Consider the following 23,479-nt stretch of genomic DNA (forward strand, 5'->3'; position numbering starts at 1 on the left):
CTGATGACACTGCTGTACTAGCCTCTAACCATGATCCAAATACAGCATCCAGAACCCTTCAGAAAGACCTTAATAATATACAAATATGGCTTAAAAAATGGAAGATAAAGGCGAATGAGAGTAAATCCATCCATGTAACCTTCACCATGAGAAGACAAACATGTCCATCTGTAACACTAAATGAAACTCAACTCCCACAAACCGATACTGTCAAGTACCTAGGAATCCATCTTGATAGGAGATTAACTTGGCAAAAACACATTTTTACAAAAAGAAAACAACTAGGAATAAAATTTCGAGAAATGTACTGGATCATCGGTCGTAAATCTCAACTATCACTTGAAAACAAACTGCTGATATATAAAACTATATTAAAACCAGTGTGGACCTATGGTATCCAACTTTGGGGGACAGCCAGTCAAACTAACCTAGAAATATTGCAGAGATTCCAGAACAAAGTCCTTAGAACAATGCTGAATGCCCCTTGGTACGTGCCAAACTATATGATAGAGCAAGACCTCAATGTGCCATCCATAAAAACAGTAATAACGGAATATTACAAAAAATATTCCAAGAGACTAGAATCTCATCCAAATGAGTTAGCCAGCAACCTTACTGATGACCACAATGATGTACGACGCCTGAAGAGATTCAAAGTAGTGGATCTAGCAAGAAGATTCGAATAATCTGTGATAACTAAACTTATTTTAATTTGTTTTAATTTAATTTATGTAAAGAGGGTCACTGGATCTCCCTCTACAGGTCAAAATTTTCAATTTTTGTCAAATAATTTACCTATTGTTCTCAGTTGAGGACAGATTGTAAATATTACAACATTAAATAAAAAAAAAAAAATCACGAACTAATATTAAGCAACAATTCAATGAATCAACTTGAATGAATTGCCAGTTCTATTAAAAATTGGTTTCCTTCCTTCTAAAATAATCTAGCCTTATATTTTCAGATTCGTTAAAGACTTAAACGAAGCTTTCAATTTCATTGAATTGGGACAGCTGTTATTAAGTCTATTTGGAGTGTGCTTAAATGCTTTTATATTGTTATCTGTAAGTATATATTTAAAAAATATATATTTTTATATTTTTATGCATTTTTCTATCCTTTCGTTAATATACATAAATACATACATAATCAAAGATCTTTTATACCCGCAGGTATCGAGGTGTAAAAGCCCTCTTAATTTTTTTCTAAAAATTTACAAATTTACGCCACTCTTTTCTATCTCTAGGTAATTCCTTTACCTCACTCCATGTCGTCCTTCTTTCTTCGAGAATATCGCTTATGCTATTGTTCCATGTTTTTGTACCTTGGTCGTCCTCTATGGTTTTTTCCTATTTTTATCGCTTCTTTTCCCATTTCTTCTTCACCTGTCTAGTTTTGTTCATTCTGATCATGTGTCCCCACCATTTCAGTTTCTTTCCTCCTGCTTCAGTCTTTAATGATTTCGGTCCTAGTTCTTGTCTAATGTCTTAGTTTCGTCTTCTGTCTGTTCTTTTAACACCCAGCACTTTCCTTAAGTATTTAATTTAACTTTTGTTTGCAGTCGCTTAGTTTGTTTTCCGTCGAGTGCCCAGTTTTCTGCCTCGTAGATTAATACAGGTTGGTACACTGTTTGGTATAAGACCATTTTTGTTTTCGTTGTTATTTCTTTTCTGTTCAAGAAGTTATTGTATAGTACATGATATATTCTAGTTGCTGAGTTTATTCTGTCACCAATCTCGTCTTCTTGTGTCTCTTTATTATTCAAATTTATTCCTAAATATTTGTATCCTTCTGTATCAGGATTGAAGATACTCTTAAGTTGTATGCTTTTAATTATTCTGTCCGTATTGTCATGTTTTCCATGTTGTCCAACACTATATCATCTGCAAATGCTCATGCTTCTACTTTCACTAGTTGCATATTTCTGTATCCTGCAATATATTTTTTGGTTTTGGCCAGAAATCTATTTAACTTCGGCCATCACGCTTATAAACAATAATGGGCTCAATACACCACCCTGTCTGACTCCATCATTTTTGTTAAGATGTTTGAAGTTCTGTTTCTTGTTTTTACTTGGTTATTAACATTTTCATACAGACTATATACCACATTCAACAGTTCTTTATCTACATTCTTTTTCTCTAGGCTCTGCCAGATTCCTGTCCTGTCCACCATATCAAACGCATATCTAATAATTCTAAATAGATTTCTTCATTTTTGAATATAGCTTTTTCAATTATTTGTTGCAAAGTAAAATTATGGTCTTGTACACTGTGCGCTGGTCTAAATCCACTTTGCGTGTCCAATTTTCAAAAATGTTATTAACTTTATTCCTACTGAAGTAATTGTATGAGTTCCATGTAATTAATATACAATAAATAAAAGGTATAAGTTTAGTTTTATTCTTACTAAAATGGTTCTATTAAGATCTCATCCTCGGTCAGAAATAGACTACATAGTGTAAATAACTAGGTATAATGCTGTATACTAAAAAAATCATCCAATACGCTACACATTTACATACTACTCGTGCACAATATCTTAACAATTTTTTAGATAATTCCAAAATCCTTTTAAAATACGAAATAATTAATTTTACGATAGTAATACTTTCTTTTGGAATTGTGGAATAATTATTGAATGCTGAAGTTTTTAAATACCGATATTATAGGTCTGGATCGCGCGTATGAAAAAAAAGTTGATTAATAGCAAGATGAAAATTTGTTAATAGCTTAAGGGTGTCTAGTCGGACAAACTTTAATATATAGGAACACTGGAGCAGGGGAAGTTTTAATTGTGGAACAGGTTAAAAATTTGGAATGGTCAAACCACGAAAACGTCACATGCAAAAGAAACTTGGTCCATAATAAACGATCTTCGAAATAGAACTCACGCAGTTCAAACATTTGCCCTTCCAGACCCGGAAAATCTAAACGAATACTTCGTTAATGTGAGTAAAAATATAACTTCTACTATTTTGCCACAAAAAGATCCCAATTCTTATCTCCCTAATTCAGGAGTGTTCTCGAATTCATTCTTTATAAGACCAATCGATAAATCTGAACTGATCCAAACGATCAATAGTATCAAAAGCAAATCATCCTGTAGTACTGATGGACTATCCATAAAAATCTTCTCAAATCTCACAGAAAATGTGTTGGAAATCCTCATCTCACTAATTAATGATTCCTTTGAAAGAGGCGAATTCCCAGAGTGCCTAAAGATAGCCATTATTATTCACCTTCATAAGGGCGGTGAAAAATCTAATGCTTGCAACTATAGACCTATTGCCTTACTACCGGTACTTTCAAAAATTATTGAGAGACTCATAAAAACCCGTCTTATGTCCTTTCTCATTGATAACAACATCTTATCCCAAAATCAGTTCGGCTTTTTAACTAATAAATGTACCACTGATGCCATGTTTTCTGTGCTTCATGAGGTTTACCAAGCACTAAATAATAATCTTTATACTGCCACTGTTTTCTGTGACTATGCCAAAGCTTTTGATTGTGTAAATCACGACATTTTGATTAAAAAACTAAATTTCTATGGGTTTCGAGGTATTTCTTTGAATTGGTATTCAAAGGTATTCCAATCTTACTTGAATAATAGGAAACAACTAGTTAGAGCAAATGATACTGACTTTAGTCTCAAAAACATTGTATGTGGAGTACCACAAGGTTCAGTATTGGGTCCTCTACTGTTCCTTATCTTTACAAATGACATCACTAACTTAAAAATCGATGGAAAAATTTTTCTTTTTGCTGATGATACCAGTATCACTTGGAGCAGCTCAACTATTGCATCTCTTCATGCAACTATAACTTCTGATTTGCTTACGATAAAAACCTGGTCTGACTCTAATTTACTCTCTTTTAACGTGGATAAGACAGTGGCATTATCCTATAAAAGTGCTCTTCAACCCCTGCTTGTTAATAACAGCCAGATCTCTACCGTTGATTCTGTAAAATTTCTTGGTATTTTTTAGACAGCAACCTCAAATGGTCCCTTCATATCGATTTGTAAAGTAAGAAACTCGCCTCAGCCTGCTATGCTATAAGATCTGTTTCGAAAGAACTCACTTTAGCATCTTCTAAACTAACATATTTTTCCTTGTTCGAGTCTCATCTTCGATATGGTCTTCCTTTTTGGGGTTCTAGTACAGCTGCCCAATTAGATGTTATTTTTAAATTACAAAAAAGAGCAATAAGGTATCTGTTTGGCCTCATAAGAACAACACATTGCAGAAATTATTTCAAAGATCACGGAATTTTAACCCTTACATCTTTATATATTTTAGAAACTGTTTGCTTAATTCGTAAACACATGCATGTCTTTCCAGCAAGGCCTCATCATGACTACTCCACCAGAAATTCAAATTTGATGTCTATTTACCGATCCCGTGCTCTGAGTTAGTAAAGAAATCTATATTATATTCCGCAAAAAAACTATACAACCATCTTCCTTTACAACTCAAATCTGCAACATCTTTCCCCAAGTTCCGTAAAATAACAAAAGCTCATCTATCTAAAAGACCATATTATTCAGTAGAAGAGTTTCTTAATGACTAAGAAATTACAGTAATGTACTAGTAACCAAACTTATCTATATTTGGGTGTCACATGCAGCAGCTTAAACTTATTAGTTCCTATGTCTATAGTTTATTTTGTTGTATGTTCACTTTGCAATTTCTATAAATTGTTGCAATATATCGATTTTGTTTTTTTTTCTTTACTTTATTAACTTATATTTTGTATTTTTGTATTTTTTTATATTGACGATTTATCCAATTTAAGAAAATTGTATTTGTTACTGTTATTGTTAGATATTACTTATTTATTTTTTCTGACTTTATATTAAGTTTTGTCCATAAATTTTGTATAATTTTCAGTGACAATAAAGCATATTTCTATTCTATTGTACGAGAGAACTTCCATTGATTTGTTACCCTTTCATTAAACTCTCATACAAAAATCAGGCTGCTATTTTTCATAATCAACTTTTTTTCATAATATTATTATTGAATGTTTATGATGATGAAATAATGAGATATAAATGATTTTTAATATATTAGAAAGCATAATGTATTATTAGAAAGCATATTATATAATTAGTAGAAAACAATTTAGACGATAAAAGACCCACGCTTGTCAAGTGAGAAGGTAGAAATGGAACCTTAGAATCTTATCTTATAATATACCAACTTTGTATTTTGAAGTAAACCTAGTCTCAACTAAGGGAACCAGTAGGTTCAAAACGGGAATTTAGGGATGTGAGATATATACAATATTTTAGAAACGCACAAACTATCTATTTTTGTATTTTTGAAGTAAACCATATCACGATAATAATGTGCTGTGCATATGGATCAAAAGCAAAGTTAAGGATTTAAAGTGGCGGAAAACTACCCACCCATTAGGTACGGGAGTTAGGGAAGTTATGATAAATGATATATAAATGAATTAGTTATAAAAAATGATAATATACGAAAGAAGATATACATAGATGAAATATGATTATGATATATCAGATATAATGATAAAAATAAATATGAATATAAAGAAATATGAATGTGAAGAAGAATTATGTTTAAAAGTACACTAGGAAGATAGTACCAAGTATGAGGAAAATGACGAAATATGTAGTTGTGAAGTACCAGACAAGAAGAATGGGAAAATAGAGAGAATTTTAGTAGAAGAGCATAACGATACTCCTAAGTATTGGAAGGTTCGTGCTTGTTCTATATTTTCTTCTGGTATTTTTGTATTAACCTTCCTCTTCTTTTTCTCCCATGATCATAACTTTTGTTTTATTTTTATTAATTGTCATTGCATACTTTTTTAGTATTTCATTCCGTATTTTTATATATTTTTTGTTGTTTCTCATTTTCGGTCAATATGACGACGTCGATAACGAATGCTCCTTCTGAAATGTCTACCCTTCTCTAGTTTCTATAACCCACATGCATTGTTTTCACTTTTAGGTTACATTCTTTTTAAATATCTCATCCACGTAAATAGTCCAACTAATGAAGCTTAAATAGTACAAAACCTCGCAATTTTTACAGAATAGATCGATTTGCTTGAAAATTTAAGAATAAGTAGTAGGATGGTCCAAGAATCAAAATCTATATGAGGCCGAAAGCCTTTTTTACCATGGGAGGTGGTTGCCACCCCGTCTCAGCGGTGGAAATTTTTTATTTTATTTTGACCGCAAAATTTGGTAAAAGCATTCATTCTAAGCAAAAACGTTCTATACATTTTTTTGATAAAATTAATAGTTTTCGATTTATTCGCTATCGAAAGTGTTAGTTTTATACTTTTATACAGTTTTCTGCTAATAACTCAAAAAGTTTTCGTTTTATCAAAACCACTTTGCTTAACAGAAATGTACCTTTTTAAAAAATAAACAATACAGTTGTTTTTTATTTTCTTTAAGACCAGTAGTAATGGAGCTATACTTTATGATATGTTCTTCTTCGTCAAATGCTAAATATTGTAGTTTCAAACTCAAAAGGCGGGAAAACTGCATTTTTCAAGGATACCTTGTTCAAACTAATTTAAAGTATATAAAAACACCTATCTACAGAAATAATGTAAAAGTCTCTAGCTTAAAAATTAAGTGACTTATTATGAAAAGAATGTCAGTCCCTATTTTTTCAGCGAAATAGTGATCGGAAACTTCCCCCTCCTTACCACCCTAACTAAAATTAGTCATTGACCTTATTTGGTCTTCTTTATTTATGTATTGTTAATAGGCTCTAGAGGTTTGACCGGCTTAGAATGATTAGTTTTTAAAAAAAATGGAGTTGAAAGCAAATAACGAATTTTTGTAGTTAGTTAAAAAAAGGCACTTTTCTTCAGAATAGAAAGATTAGCATCAGAGATACGAAAAAATATTTAAATATAAAATTGTAGCTTATTTAATTCCCAAGAACAGGGTTTTTTTTTGGCATGGGCTGTCGCCACTCAGCCAGTCACAACAAGTATATTTCAAAATCTACATACATTTCAAAAATATAAAACAAAACAAAAATAAGAAAGATAAGGAAACGTTACCGTAAAGGTGGTTGTTAATATTACAATTATTATATTCAGGAGTTAAGGTAGGAATAAGACAGGGTCACTTGCTTCTTCTCGTCTAGGGACCCTTCAAGACATTTCGTTTAGACATAACTAGACTAGGTCGCGGATAGGAGGTAAATACATATGGGATAAAACAAAGGTAAATAATCATTTGTGGATAATGCTTAAAGGTTGATTTTACTTTTACAAATAAATTCCATTAAACAGTCATATATTGTTTTCCTATTTAGAGAAAGTAGGTAACATAAATTATAAGGTGGAAATATATTATATTTTAATAAATTTTCAATTAGTTTATTAGTTTGTTGAGTATACTTTGAGCACTCTAAAAATATATGATTTAAGTCTCCCTCTTTTTGACAGTCTAAACATAGATTTGAAGATAAAATGTTAATTTTCGCCAAATGATAAGGATAACAGGCGTGCCTAAATTTTATTCTAATAATGGAAGTAATATATCTGCGGGGAACGGAATAATTTTTAAACCAGTACTCAGTAGGCACTTTAGGTTGAATCATCGCGTATTGAGAGGAACTATGTTTGCTAGATTCGTTCCATGTACGTCTCCATTGTTGGTTAACTTCATTTTTAACAATTGCACATACATCTGGATTAGAAGGTTTATGTCAGGTTAACGATCCATGTGTGATGGCTTTTTTTTGCTAATAAATCAACATGTTCATTACAGGTGATACCTATGTGTGCTTTAACCCATAGGAAATGCACTTCTCTTCGTTTTTTATAGATTTCATAAAGTATTTTTTTAATTTGGAAGATATAGTTGTTTAAATTATGACTTGGAAATATTATTGTCTGAATAGCTGTCAGTACGGAAAGTGAGTCAGAAACAATTACTGTAGACTTATTTTCTGTATTCATAAAATATAATAAAGCTTCATAAAGTGCAATTGCTTCAGCGCTGAATATTGAGAAAGCATTATTTATTTTATACATTTTTTCTGTATTGTTTGATGGGACATAAAAGGCACATCCAGTGCCAAACGTTGACTTCGACGCATCTGTGTAGATAATTATAGACTCCGAAAAAACGTCCAAGATACTTCTTAAGATGTTATGACTGATAGCTGCATTTTCATGATAACTTGGCTTAATTACTTTTACCAAATGTAATAATGAAGGAAAATCTTTAAAGTCTAAGATTTCGTCTGGATTTGAAGTAACATCAAAGTTTGACATACTGCGAAAAGCTTCACAAAGTGGAGGTGAATTCTTTTGTTTCCAATATTTATTCGTCAGATCAGCTTCATTCAATTTGCTTATTTTTAAATGAAGGGAAGGATCTTTATGTTGTAATTTCATAATAAATTTTTTACTTAGATATTCTCTTCTATATTTCAGTGGCATCTCTAAAGCTTCGACATGTAACGCATTAATTGGAGTTGATTTCATAGCACCTAAACAAATTCTCAGAACTGTATTTTGTGTTACGTCGATTCTGCTTAGGGCCCGATCAGATGCAGAGCCATAGAGTACACAACCATAATCTATGATTATTATTATTATTATTATTATTATACATAAACAAGGGCAGAGGGACAAGTCCCTATTATGCCCAAAAACAAAGAAATTACATAAGTAACCTACTAGTTAATACAATAAAAAAAAAAAACAACAACAAAAAAAAAGATACAATTTGGGTTTACATAAAAAATATTTTAACTATAATAGAAAACTGTCAAGTCTGTTTTTAAATGTGTTGGTAGAGGGGGCTGAGACAATGTTATCATCCAGGTTATTCCAAATATCGAAAACTCTATTTGGTAAAAAATTCTGTCTTGGTCTCGTACAAAAGTTCTCTTTTTTCAGTTTAAATTGGTGACCTCTAAGGCGTTCATCTTTATTGATTGTAAAAATTTCGTCGAGATTTCCGAAATTAAATTTTAATATTTTAAATGTGGTTATTAAGTCGCCGCGTTGTCGGCGAAGTCCAAAAGAAGTTAGGTGGGCCATACTGAGCCTTTCTTCATAGGAAGGTCTTCTCAGTCCCAATGGAATTCGAGTGGCTTTTCTTTAGACGTTTTCCAACAAAATTTTGTCTCGAACCAAATCAGGATACCACGTTGGGCCAACATATTCAAGAATCGGTCTTATGTAAATAGTGTAAAGTTTACAGAATGACTGCATTGAAGCTCTCGAAAAACACCTCCGAATAAGATATAGTCTGGAGTTCGCACGTTTACAAATAGACTGAATATGGTCGGACCACGTTAGGCTGCTGTTTACAATAACACCGAGGTCGTTATACGAGAACACTGAATCTAATGGTTGTCCGTTAACGAAGTACGGCACAAGTGGATTGTTTTTACCAATTCTAAGCACTACACATTTTTCTGTGTTTAAGGGTAGTAACCACTGGGAACACCAAGTAAAAATAGAGTCCAAGTCTCTTTGGAGGGCTAACTGGTTTGTGATAGGATTGGCATATATTTTTGTGTCATCAGCATATAACGATATTTTACTTGAAACATAGGAAGGAACATCGCTGGTATAAACCGTAAAAAGCAGAGGTCCAAGGACGGAACCCTGCGGCACTCCACTTTCCACTAACCTGTCCTGTGAGAAAGATTCGCCAACTCTAACTTTGTAATGTCGATCTGTCAGGAAATCATCAATCCAACATAATAAAGTACCGCGAACTCCGAAATGTTCTAGCTTATGTAGAAGTCTGCGTTTAGGAACACGGTCAAAGGCTTTAGAGAAATCTAGATAAACAACGTCGACCGGCTGTGAACTGTTAATAGATGACGTCCAGTCGTTAACACAATGTAGGAGATTGGTTAGAGTAGAGCGACCAGAAACAAATCCATGTTGTTGTGTTGGAATAACATTTTCTTGGAGAAGGAATTTAGTCATCTCCTCGGAAATAATGGCTTCCATGACTTTGCTAACTACTGGTAGTAAGCTAATCGGACGATAATTGTTGGGATCGAGTTTGTTGCCTTTTTTAAAAATAGGAGTGACCGATGCTAATTTCCAATTAGGGGGTAAGGAATTCTGGATAAAAGAAGTCTGCATAATTAACGTTAAAGGTATTGCAAGTGTATCTGCGCATCTTTTTAATAGTTTTGGTGTTAAACCATCTAAACCAGGTGAAGCGGATGTGCGAAGTTTCATTAAGTGTTGTTTGACATGATCCACTGTAAATTCGACTTGCCGTAAGGATGCACCGACACGGTTACACCTAATAGGAGGTAGATTACCATCATTCGATTCTTTAGTAAAAACCTGTGAAAATGCTAAAGATAGAGTTTCAGAAGAATCTTTGTCAGAAGAGCATAAAGTCTGATTAGGTTTTTGAAGTAGAGGAATGGAAACTTTAGACGTCAATGAGGACCTTATGTATTTGTAGACTTTTTTCATATTACCACTGTCAATAACACTTGTTTCAAAATTTTGTCTTAAAGTTTTTAGAAAAGTTTGTAAGGTATTTGAAAATCTGCGGTGGTTTTGAAAATCAGTGAGAAGCCCGGTCTGTTTAAATTTCCGCCAGAGATGTCGTTTGTGATTAATTTGGTTTATTGCTGTTCGATTTATCCAGGGTTTAAGATTGTTTTTATAAATATTACGGAAGGTAGTGTTTGTAGAAATTATATTGTGGACGACATCGAGAAATGCAGTCCACATTAATGAAGGGTCGTTTAAGTCAGCAAAAAATAATTGCCAGTTGATTTGAGATAGTTTAGTGTCGATTTCAGAAAAGTTGGTAATAGTATATGTTACAGTATTATTTTTGCTGGGTAGTATTTGGTTGAATTGAATGTGAGCTGTTATAACTGCATGATCTGACTTTCCTATAGGAGAACTGATTTCAAGAGATGAAATTAGCTCTTCGTCGTTAATTAACACTAGATCTAAAACAGAAGGTTGGTTATTAATTCTAAATCGGGTAGGTTCTGTGATGAGTTGTATCAGGTTCGAATTTACGACAAAGTTTTTAAACAAATTATGAGCGTTTTCGGCGTCAGATAATGCAGTTATTGGCCAGGTGATCTCTGGGAAATTAAAATCTCCAGTAATGATAAGATTATCAAAAGATGATAGTTCGTCAAGTTTAGTAAGCAAAACATTATCGTGAGCAAGTATTGTCAAAGGTGGGCGATATATACAGACTAAATTAAGGCAAAATGGATTTTTAGTAATAGATAAGTGAATAGCATCTATTCCAGGAATATCTAATGGCTTAATGTCAATTTTGAAAGTTGTGGTAATAATATTAGATAAATAAATGCATACACCACCACCCACACGAATTTCTCTGTCTTTACGATATATTGTATATCCATTTATGTTAACACATGAGTCAGGAATTGAAGGTTTAAGCCAGGTTTCGGCAATACAAATAATGTGTGGTTGAAGAAGTTGCACTGTGCATACAAATTCGTCAAATTTAGCGGAAAGTGAATCTAAATTGGTATATAGAAATAGCCAGTCATTAAATTTGTTGGTAGAAAAATTATGAACGAAAATTCGTGATTTTGGGAGTGCCATTAATGTATTTAATGGTTAAATCATATTCACCGTTATTTTTGCGAGTTTCTAGTTCATTTCGGAGTTCTTTTAAGCGAGTTTGTTGGATGGGCGTCTTGTCATCAATTATTGAGAATTTTTTCGTGGCGTTGTTCTCCAAAAGTTTAGCTTTATTTCTCAAAATATTTTTAACGTGGTATTCCGAACTCATTACTACCTTTATCATTCTGGGAAAACGTTGGTTTGCTTTGCCGAGTCTATAGAAAGTGATTTGCTTTTCCTGACAGCCAACAGTTTCCAAGACAAGGTTAATCTTATTTGCGTCGTCATCTTTTCTGCGTTGTGCATCCCCAGAGGAAGATTCTGGAACACCTCTGATTAGAACATTCTTAGCACGTGTCATGCGATCTACAGCTTCGTTTGCAATATTATCAGTGAATTCGGTGGACTTAAATAAATCAATTTGGCTGAGCTTATTATTTAACTCTGTTAATTTATTTTCAAAATCATTTATTCTCGTATGAATATCCATTTTAAAGTTCAGCAGAAGATCTTTTATTTCCGAAATATTAGAAATATTTGAGCTGCAGGAATTACATAGGATACTTAATCCGCGAATTTTTTGTCGAGTTACGCGATCGTCGGGAGAAAGGTCCGTGCATGTAATATGTATTTGCCGTTTACAACCATCGCACTGAAGTTTACAGTCAGCTGTCGCAAAGTTTTTTGAGCAGTTCGAACAAACTGAGGTAGAAGGCATGATCAGGTTTGTAATTAATAGTTGGTTTTATACTAATAAATTGGGAAATGGTACTCACAGTATATATTATGTGAATATATATCACTATTATATTCACTGTAATTGTACTTATTACACAAAACTTTTTTTACAACCAATACTGACTATATTGGTATGTAGAAATGGTATGATTGGAAATTCTATGAAGATTCTGTCATCAACGAATGTCACCAAGTATTATATCTATATATTTATTTTTCTTTCACTGAGGGATTCACTATTTCTTTCCACAGTAATAATTAATACATTTATTTTGATATAAATGCAATACTTTCTTGCACCATTAGAGCTTTTAAAATAACTAAAAATCGAAATTTATTTATTGATTGATCGTATATAAGCTTTGTAGAAAAGTAATGATGTTTCAACATCTGCTCCCCACCACGTTTTTGAAATTGCTTTTAAAAAATTTATTCCTTGATTACATTTGTTTAGCATAAACTCAATATGTGATTTCCATGTTAGTTTTCGGTCAAGTATCATCCCCAAATATTTGATAGAAGTTTGGAAACTATACTCATGATTGCTTAATTTTAATTTATCAATATTTGGTAAGTTGTGTCGTGTGAAAATGCAAACACTAGATTTGTTTGTGGAAATTTCAAATCCATTTTGTTGGAACCAATTGTTTGACAAGTTGTGCTTTTTATCTAATGTTTGTATACAATTATCATATTTTTTTGAAAACGAGTATACAAGAAAATCGTCAGCATATTGTATAATCTTCAAAGTGCAGTTTTCAATTTGGCTATCATGTAGATCAGCAGTGTACAAATTAAACAACAAAGGGCTCAATACTGATCCTTGGGGCAGCCCCAAGTTATTGTATCGTGGACCTATCAGACTACTGTTATGTGCTCTGAGATATATCTTTCTACATGAGTAAAAATTATATATTGTTCCTGCTAGTTGGGCTGGTATTTGGAAATTTTTGACTAATTTTTCAACTAAAATATCTAGACAGACTCTATCATATGCACCCTCTATGTCCATACAAATTGCAGGTAAATAATTGTTGTCTGTAAATGTGTTTTGTATATCTACCACTAATGTTGAAAGGGCGTCTAAAGTACTTCTTCCTTTTCTGTACCCAAATTGAAGGTTGGGAAGTAATTTCTTTTTTTCTAACCACCATTCCAGTCTCTGTTTTATCATTCGTTCGACTGTTTTAAGAAGGCATGACATAAGAGATGTAGGTCTATATGATTGTGCCACGTTGAGATTTTTACCTGGTTTTAGTATTGGTATTATAATGACATCTTGAAATTGAGGAACTAAACTCCCATTTTTGACCATCTCATTGAATATTTCCAACAGCAAGAGTTTAGCTATTTTTGGAAGGTGTTGTATCATGGGATATTTAATATTATCCAAACCTGGACTTGTGTTATTCCAATTTTTAAGAGCATATTCTAATTCTGTAATGTTGAACGGTTCTAGCAAAAAATGGTTTTGTTCATTTGAAGCATAGCTGTAGCTTTTTAGTAATTGGACTGATGGAGGGGCAACTTGATCAAAAATTTCGTCGACTAATGTATCATTAAGACATGTTCGATTAGTAATTGGTTTTCTATTGATTTTTCTAGCTTGATTCCATAATGCTGAGGAAGGAGTGTTTTTGTTTAAGTTTGAGACAAAGTTTTTCCAACTTTCTTTAGCTATTTCCTTTAATTTTTTTTACTTTTAGCCATGCTCTCTTGGCATTTTAAGTAATTTTCAAAGTTACGGTTTTGCTTATAATTTGAAAGTGCTTCTTTTCTATCCTTGATAATGTTATCACAATTTGTATTCCACCACGGCGGAGAATTTCTGATTTTGTTTTTATAAGCTTTATATTGTGGAATTGATAGTTGAGCTGCATAATTTATACAATCAATTAAAAAATTATATTTGTCCGACGTATTTTCCATTTGGTAATAGTTATTGAAAAATTGCTCTGCTGAAATTTCGTACATGGACCAATTAGCCTTTCTTGTATTCCATTTACTTTTAGGAATAATTTCTTCAGGTAAATGAATGTCGGTAATTTCCATATAGATCATAAAACGATTCGATCCCAAGGTGTCTGTATGTATAGACCAATTAATTTTATTGACTAGATCAGCTGTAATTAAAGTAACATCAATAGCTAATTTATTTTGATCTGGTTAGTTAAAATGGTAGGTTCTCCATTATTAATTACTGTAAAATTTAAGTCATCTGCAGTTTTAATAAGTTGTATTCCAGTTGCATCATTATAATTAGATCCCCAAATCGTATTATGCGCATTGAAATCTCCACCTATAACTACTGAACCAGTGACCTGTGAAAATATATTTGCCCAATCACATACTGTACTTTTACATTTAGGAGGTTTGTATATAGATAATATATTGAGTTCAATATTTTTAAATTTTGTTTTGATGCCACAAACTTCAATATCAGAATTAAAGTTATAATTTAGTTTTAGTTCACTGAAGGTTACTGTGTTACGGATAAGAATCGCAACGCCACCAAACCGGTCTTCCTTCCTATCTCTTCTTATTAGGTTATAACCATTAAAACTGTAATGAGAATCTTTTTTAAACCATGTTTCGCTAATTAGTAAAATATCAATTTGTTTATTGTTTACGTATTGCATTAAACTGTTTTTGTTTGACATAATAGATCTAGCATTCCATTGACCAATTTTTAAAATATCTTGTACAGCCATTAGAAGCTATTATTGTTTACAGTATTTAAAACCTGTTCTAATTCATTAATTATAGTCTTATCGTCTAACGTTTTTATATATTCAATTGAACGAATATGTTCCAAGAGGTTCATTATAAAATTTGTTATAGTTTTTGTCAACTGATTTTTATTTTCAACTTTGTTATAATTGGGTTTATGTGGATTAGCCGGTAAAGGCTGGGCAGGTCCAAATGTAAAGGGAAAGATAGGTTTATGAATAGGAGATTGTATGATAGGAGAGTTTGGTTTCCTTTTCTTTCCTACAGATGCATGTGAATTATTGTTCAATTGAGAAGATATTAGAGGGCGCGCTTTATTTGTCTGTGGGCCTAGCTGAGTGGAGACAGAATTTTTATTAATTTTTGGAAGCGAAGGAAATTCTTGTTCATTATTTTCAAGCAAAGAAAAGTAATTTTGACTCATAACACCAGAAAATGATTGTTCACACAAATGTTTTGCCTCTAAAAAAGTAGTCTTTTGTTCGATCATTATACTTTTAATCTTTTTTTGTTTTTCATAAAAGGGACACTTTTTTGATATTGTGACATGTTCATTACTTTTACAATGTATACAATACATAACTTTATCGCAAGTTTGATCAGTAGTCTTAGTTTGCCCACATTGAATACAACATTCCTGGGAACTTTTACATTGCTTTGACACATGACCAAATTTCAAACATCGATAGCATTGAAAGACCCTACCAATAAATTGTTCTACCGGAAAATAAACTCTATTAAAACCTATATAGTTGGGTAGAATATTACCCTTAAAAGTGACAACTATAGTTTTTTTATCTACGTATTCAATTGTTTCCTCTTTTTGGATTCTACGCTTTGTTCTATAAATATTTAAAACTTTGGAAGTAGATTCAATGTTTTCCATGAGATAATTAATGTCAAATTGGGTGTCTACATCCCTTATAAGCCCTTTAACTTCCAACAAGTGATTTGGAATGTAAGCTCTTAAATTTTGAGCGTCTAATAATTTATTTTTAACAAGATTATTAGCTTCTAAACGTGATGACAGCAAAGCTTTTATACGATTACGGCCAATGCTTTTTATCTCTTTAATATATGTAAGTTTCAGGGTCTTAAATAGTAGGTGACCTATCGCCATAGGGTGCAATCTAGAAAGACCAGTTTCATTCCCAATTTTTTCAATATAAACCCAAATATTATCTAGATTGTACTTATCTGAGATCAAGTTGAAATATTTAATATCCTTTTGTTTTTCTATCGGCAAAGTAGCACTAGGTTCAAAACTATTATTTTCCATTAAACTATCTTCACTATTCACTATGTCTTTCGTCTGAGAGGACGTCCCTAATGAACTTTGTTCCCCCATAATGGGGGAACCAATTTAATTTGTTTATTTAAAAATTCACTGGACTATAAAAGTATATCTTTATCGAGTATTAAATTTTTAACGAGTTTTTAATAATTCAACAAAAATTGATAAATCCGGTTTTCTTTGTAAACGATAGCCTGCGATCGATTCGAAGGTACGAATAAGACTGGAGAAGAACAGGGTTAGCAAAAATTTTTTTCTAGGGCAATAATTGAGTGAGCTATTGATAATTAAATCTTGTAATAACATGCAAACTCCACCTTTACCAACCCTTTTACAGTCACCTCTTTCTGGTTTTAAAAGGATTTAATATTAATAGGCTTATAGACCTTGTAGAAACCTACAAAATTATTTAACAAACTTTCTAGGATAAAAAATAAAAAAGTTACGGTTAAAAAATCAATACATTTTTTTGAAAAAAAAAAAAAAAGGAAAAATCCAATTGGAAGCATACTAATGAAAGTTAGTGGTGTTTTTAGTCATTGGCCTTATTCACTGGCAAAGCGTCCATGCAACCACTGTTACCATTGGTAACAGTTAAAAATCTTGCAAATAAATATTTTATGACGATGAATACTTATATTTACCAATATTTTTACCAATAGAAATATATTATTATATTATGTGGTAATAGTACCTAACTCAATAAATATCTCACTAAATAGCCAACTACTCGTAGACACGAAAATATTGGCGAGTTTATGTGACTCCGTTGCACTTTATTATACTCTGTTACCAGACTCATTTCTGGTGACAATGGTTATATACGCACGCTGGCGCTCGGGACCGGGTAGTGACTGAAAATTTTGAAGAAGCGACGGCATAAGCGCGCTGTGTATCAGTAGGGCTGTTACCAAATTTAAAATTGGTGACAGTACCTATAAAAAGTGTGCGTGCATTTAACCATAGATGAGTGTCGCTTCTTAATCGATCAACTACTCGAAAAGTAATTCTCCTTGTATAATTTTGAAGAAAAAAATGAGATTATTAAAAATGAAAGACCTATTTTAAACAATTTAAAAAAGAAATCAACAAAAGTAGTTCGATATTTTAAATTTAGTTGGTACAGTGAAAATCCTTGGTTCTATTATCGTTGCAAGAAAAATATACTGTATTGTTGGGCACGTCTTCTGGTTTCTACAGAAAAATGGGTGGACCAGGTTCACGATTTAAATGGTGTTAGATTTTTAAAAAGGAGACATGAAATTTCTCCGTTACGTACATGTAAGATGTATACCCAATTTGATTCAGTTTGGCAAAAGAAAAATCAAAATTTCTCTTAACCAAGCTTTTAAAGCAAATATTGCTAAACATAATGAGTTTGTTCAAAAATAGATAGGTATATAGTATATCCTTAGCACACTTATAAGAGATACTGTATGTTTTTGGGCCAAACAAGAACTAGCGTTTCGTGATCATTTTGAGTGCGACGACTCTGACAATCGAGGCAATTACGGGGAATTGCTAACATTAATTGCCAAAAAAGATCAAAAATGTTGTCAACATCTAGAAACATCTGTTTTTTCGAGAGTTGCAAGTCATATACAAAATGATATTATTGAAGCTACACTCACCGGTACAAAATTCCGCCACCCAAAATTTTTGATTAAGTTTGACAATTTATAACTTTATGGTGGTAACGCGTTTTTGCTACCCTAACGATGGGGTGATTAACTGGAAGACACTATATTTCCCATTAATACTTTATTATTATAGGTACATTTAATACTCGTTAATAGTACCCAGTTGACGATGGAATGAACGTCCTTAGTCGAGGTGGCACTCTCTACAGTAACCCCAATATTAGACTGTTAGACTGCCCTAAATATTTCTGTGTATGAATACTTATTGATTACCTATGTTTGTAATACTTTCGTATATGTATGTCAAGATTATTATTTCACAGAAATGCAATCTTGCACTAATACCTACATGTGTAAGTTTTGTTTACAAGACTACTTAAACATTCGGCATGCTTGATTGTTTACTAATATATTTAAATATATTACAGTGGAATAATTTTAAGATATTTAAAATTATCTGAAATATTGTTAAAATCTAGGACACCACCGTTCCTAAAGAAAAAAAATTACTCTGCACTTTACTGTGCCTTTTCTCTCTCCCTTTTGAAAGAGAGGAATTTTTTCGTGTCATCATCATCAATTGAATTTACAGAAAAATACAAATTTATACAAAATATACAAATATACAACTTATTACACAATTAAAAAATAGTCATCAAACATCGTCTATTCTTATTTATTACTTCCTTATATCTCGCGAAAGTACACTGAGAAATTATATTTTATATTTTACTTTAACTCAAAGGTTTAAAAAGAAATTTACAACTTAAACTCTTAAAATTTAAATTACTCTGTTACTAGACATTTACAAGACAAATATTTTGCTGTTCTCAAATTTTTACATATTCTTCTATTAGAAATTCTCTCTTTTTTTATTCTTCTTGTCTGGTACTTCACAATAATTACATATTTCTTCATTTTCTTTATACTTAGTACTTTCTTCATAGTGTACTATTAAACATAAATCTTCTTCTTCTTCATATTTCTTCATTATTTCATTTTTCATTTACTTTATATTTCATATATATCTTTTTTCATATATATTCATCATTTTTCATAATTCTTCATTTATATATCATTTACTTCATAAATTCTTCTTCTCTAACCCTTACCTACTCGGTGGGTAGCTTTTTCCGCAGCTTTAAACCCTTGAATTTGCTTCCGGTCCTTTTGCACGTCCTTAGTCGTGAGAAGGTTTGTTCCAAAAAGACAAAGTTAGTTGAGAATAGGATTACTTCAAAACAAAAATTGGGTATGCTAAAATCTTCTGATCTTCATTTTGTACCAGTTTTCTTGACAAGAGTGTGTTTTTTTTGTTTTTTCTAGATTGTCTCATATTAATATATTAAAAAATCAGTTATCTCATTAATTAATCATCATAAAACATTTAAAAATCATATTTATATTAGAATTCGACCGATATTAAAAAAAAGTTAAAATCAACGATCTTAATCGTATCAAACGATCTTTATCGGTATCAAAAAACTTCAAGCATTCAATTATGAGAAAAAAAAATCCGAAAGAAAGTGTTAGTAAAAATAGACTATATTCTGTTAAAAAAAAATCGATTAAAATCTCCTGACCAAAAGGAAAAATTTAAATCCTAATTCTAAATCTGTTTCTGGGCCCGGGTACCCACAAAATATTTACATAAAAATTACGAACGAGAAAAACTTACAATAGCTAAAAATAGTTTATCTTTTTTTTTTGACACTAATTAAATATAAGTTCAGTTTCTTCGCACGAATAGTCACTTTTAAGTCATAAAAAATAGTCTCTATTTCTCTAATTGAGATACAGTCTTACATGACTTGTCTTATGTTTTCAATCAAAATATATTTATATTATAAGAATTTAAAGTTATATTATATTATATTATAGAAAGTTAAAAGTATATTTATATCATACTCAATATATACTGTTTGTAGCAGTATAATATTCTCTTTAAATATTCTATTTTTCAGATAACTTATTCTTCATTGTCACTTCATTTTCATTATGACTTATTTTGTCTTTATTCTTGTATCAGATTAGTTTCCAGGACATATTTCCTTAGCCTGTATCCTCTTTTCGTATAAAAAAATTCTTCATCGTTAGTCCCTATATATGGGATAGTCCTTGTATATAAAAAAATCAAACTTCTCTTCCATATTCATTTTTTATTTTCCCATTTTAGGATTCATTTCTTTGTAATTATCATATTTATCATAAAAGTTCTTTAAAAATGTTGAGTGCATTATTTTCAACAAAAATTTCCATATTAATTATTTAGACATTTCCGTCTCGTAAGTCCTGTATTTTGTTCCAACGTCTTAAGTATTTCTTTTCTTATCTTATATTATATAATTCAAATAATAATAATATTTCTTCCATTATATTCTCAAAAATATTCTAATTCATCCTAATTCTATAAAATCTTCCTATTACATAATTTCTTAGTGTACATATAGTACTATAAATAGTCCATTTAAATCGTATATTATGACGTCTCAGCACATTCTTTTGTTTCTGTTCACGGTCAATACCAACATTTGAGAATAGGTAAATATACCTTACCTTACGCAAAATAAAAGTGTTTAAATAGCAAAAAATTGATAATCATAGTTAAAAATATAATCTATTAAGAATTGGAAAAATTCGTATCTTTCCTTAAAAATAAAACCTAATATCTATACTATAGTCAAAAATAGATATCAACTAACTTATTGAATATATTAGATTCTTTATATTATATACTTAAAAATTAATAAAAATTATGAAAACTTCACCTAGTTTGATAATTATTGTATTCAATTAAAAAGTTAATACTTCTCAAAAAGATTACCTATATTTTTACGTTTTATTTACTTAATCAAAAAAAATTATTCTTATCTGTGAGATTAATCTGTGAGACTGTATGCAATATAAAAAAATAGCTTATTAAAAGTTACTCACGAATTCACACACAATTATTGTCCACTATGGTCCATTTTCCTTGACGCTGGGCGTGGTCCCATGTCTCCAAAGCTGTTCCTGCCGACGTCTACCATTTCTCGTATGGTTGGCCTCTCCAGCTCTATATTGCAGCTAATAATGCTATTTTATAAGAGGATTTGTACTTTACCCCAAATTTTCTGTCTTTTCTTCCAGTTTTTTGTTGCCATCTTTCTTGTTGCTGTTGTTGGTTCAGAAGTCCAGTTCGTCTCTCAGGTCGCCATATGGTGGTAACGCGTTTTTGCTACCCTAACGATGGGGTGATTAACTGGAAGACACTATATTTCCCATTAATACTTTATTATTATAGGTACATTTAATACTCGTTAATAGTACCCAGTTGACGATGGAATGAACGTCCTTAGTCGAGGTGGCACTCTCTACAGTAACCCCAATATTAGACTGTTAGACTGCCCTAAATATTTCTGTGTATGAATACTTATTGATTACCTATTTTTGTAATACTTTCGTATATGTATGTCAAGATTATTATTTCACAGAAATGCAATCTTGCACTAATACCTACATGTGTAAGTTTTGTTTACAAGACTACTTAAACATTCGGCATGCTTGATTGTTTACTAATATATTTAAATATATTACAGTGGAATAATTTTAAGATATTTAAAATTATCTGAAATATTGTTAAAATCTAGGACAATAACTTTATTATTTGTGCTCCGATTTTCAAGGTTCTTGCACCAGTTTGTAGGTACATGTATTCATATTGTTTGGTATTATTCCGGTAACAAAAATTTTTGCTTGCATGTCATTATACAGGGGTGAAAGGAAGCGTTGTATTTTCTCCTAATTTTAAAAAATTCTGTGGAAAAATGGAATAGCTGATTTTGTTTCATAGTCCTGTCATATTTTCCCAGAGGCATCACCAACATTTTGTTTTTTGAATTATCCGAATATCTTTTTTCTTGTAAGAGCTGTACCATTTTTTGTAAATAAAAACACTGATTGACTCATACAATTGAGGTTGGATTGATAAGATTAGAATGGCCCGCATGCAGCCCAGATCTCAATCATATTGAGCATTTATGGGATGAATAAAAAAAGGTATCTGCCGTCATCCTAGGCCTCCAGAAAAGTTGGTACATTTATGGCCCTTGTAGAGGAATATCGGGCTATTCCCCAAGCAAGGAAAACACATCTTTATTAGATGCTAAACAGATTGCAAGCAGTCGTTGCTGCAAGAGGTGGACCTAACCGCTATTAAATTGTTTTGTTTTCTTGTTAAATTTGTTTTGTTTTGTTAATTTTAGTGCGTTTGGTATTTTTAATTAAATAAACCTTCAAAGCAGTGTTTTTAATTACAGCTCTTACAAGAAAAGAGATATTCAGATAATTCAAAAAACAAGACCTTAGTGATACCTCCAGGATAATACAAAAAGGGTATGAAACAAAATCAGCCCTATAATTTTTCCACAGAATTTTTTAAAGTTAGGAGAAAAAACAACGCTTACATTCACTCCCGTATAACGCCATCTAAGCAAAAAATTTTTGTTACCGGAATAATAGCAATTGACGTCAATACATGTACCTACAAACTCGTGCAAGAATCTTGAAAATCGAAGTACAAATAATAAAGTTATAGATTGTCAAACTTAATCAAAAATTTTTTTTGTATGATTTGTGACAATTGGATAATTGATTAAATAATTAATTGGAGTAATCAAATAAAGACTAATTGATATAAAAGTAATAAAAAGTAGATCATAACAACATGGCGCCCAACGTGGGGCGTGAAGGTATCTCTGGTTGTGAATTTGAAGGTATAGGAAACGGAAAAACAGGTGAAGGAAAATTTATTTGCCCGTCGGAAAAAGCTGATATATTTAAAATTTATGAAATATTTTGTTTGAGTTATTTTTTTATCTAGGTACAATTTTACATATTTATTTTATTTTTGATTGATTTGAATTTTGATAAATTGGAAAATTTGTGTGATATTTGGGGAGAGAAAAATTTTCGTCTCTACAGCATACAAGGTATTTTCGAATTTCGTATCAGGCGGGGAGAAAATTTTAACTACATGCCGACTACCAAAAGCAAAAGCAAAGAAAACAAAAAACAAGAAGAACATTTGGAACAAGAAGAACATATAGAACAAGAAGACATTTTCGAAACAACAATCATGGCATCAGAAAAACAGGAATTATCAGGAATAGATAAATTTTTACAACTGATGCAACTCCAGTTACAAAAAATGGATGAAACACATCAAAAAATGGAAGAACATCAAAAAGAAACAAAACAAACAATGGAGGAAGCAAAAAGGACAATGGATAAAAATCAGGAAGAAACAAAATGAGCCATAGATGAAACACAACAAAAAATTGGTCAAAAAATGGATGACAATAAACAGGAAACAAAACAAGCAATAGCAGAGAACAATAAGAAAATAGAGGAACGCATAGAAAAGTACGAAAAGGAAATAAAAGGTTGTTTGACAAAAATGAAAAACGAGATAAAAGAAC

The 23,479-nt window shown here is 31.4% G+C and overlaps 1 protein-coding gene across 2 annotated transcripts in view; it reads left to right on the forward strand.

Moving 5' to 3' along the window:
• Nucleotides 1–23,479, forward strand: part of LOC126892363 (odorant receptor 83a-like) — a 108,772-nt gene that overhangs the window by 52,300 nt on the left and 32,993 nt on the right. For both annotated transcript variants that reach the window (XM_050661882.1, XM_050661880.1), the window contains exon 5: nucleotides 965–1,064. In XM_050661882.1, the coding sequence (XP_050517839.1) occupies nucleotides 965–1,064 (100 nt within the window). The remainder of the gene's footprint in view (nucleotides 1–964; nucleotides 1,065–23,479) is intronic.

Source organism: Diabrotica virgifera, chromosome 9 (genome assembly GCF_917563875.1).
Source record: "Diabrotica virgifera virgifera chromosome 9, PGI_DIABVI_V3a".
NCBI classification, from domain to species: Eukaryota; Metazoa; Arthropoda; class Insecta; order Coleoptera; family Chrysomelidae; genus Diabrotica; species Diabrotica virgifera.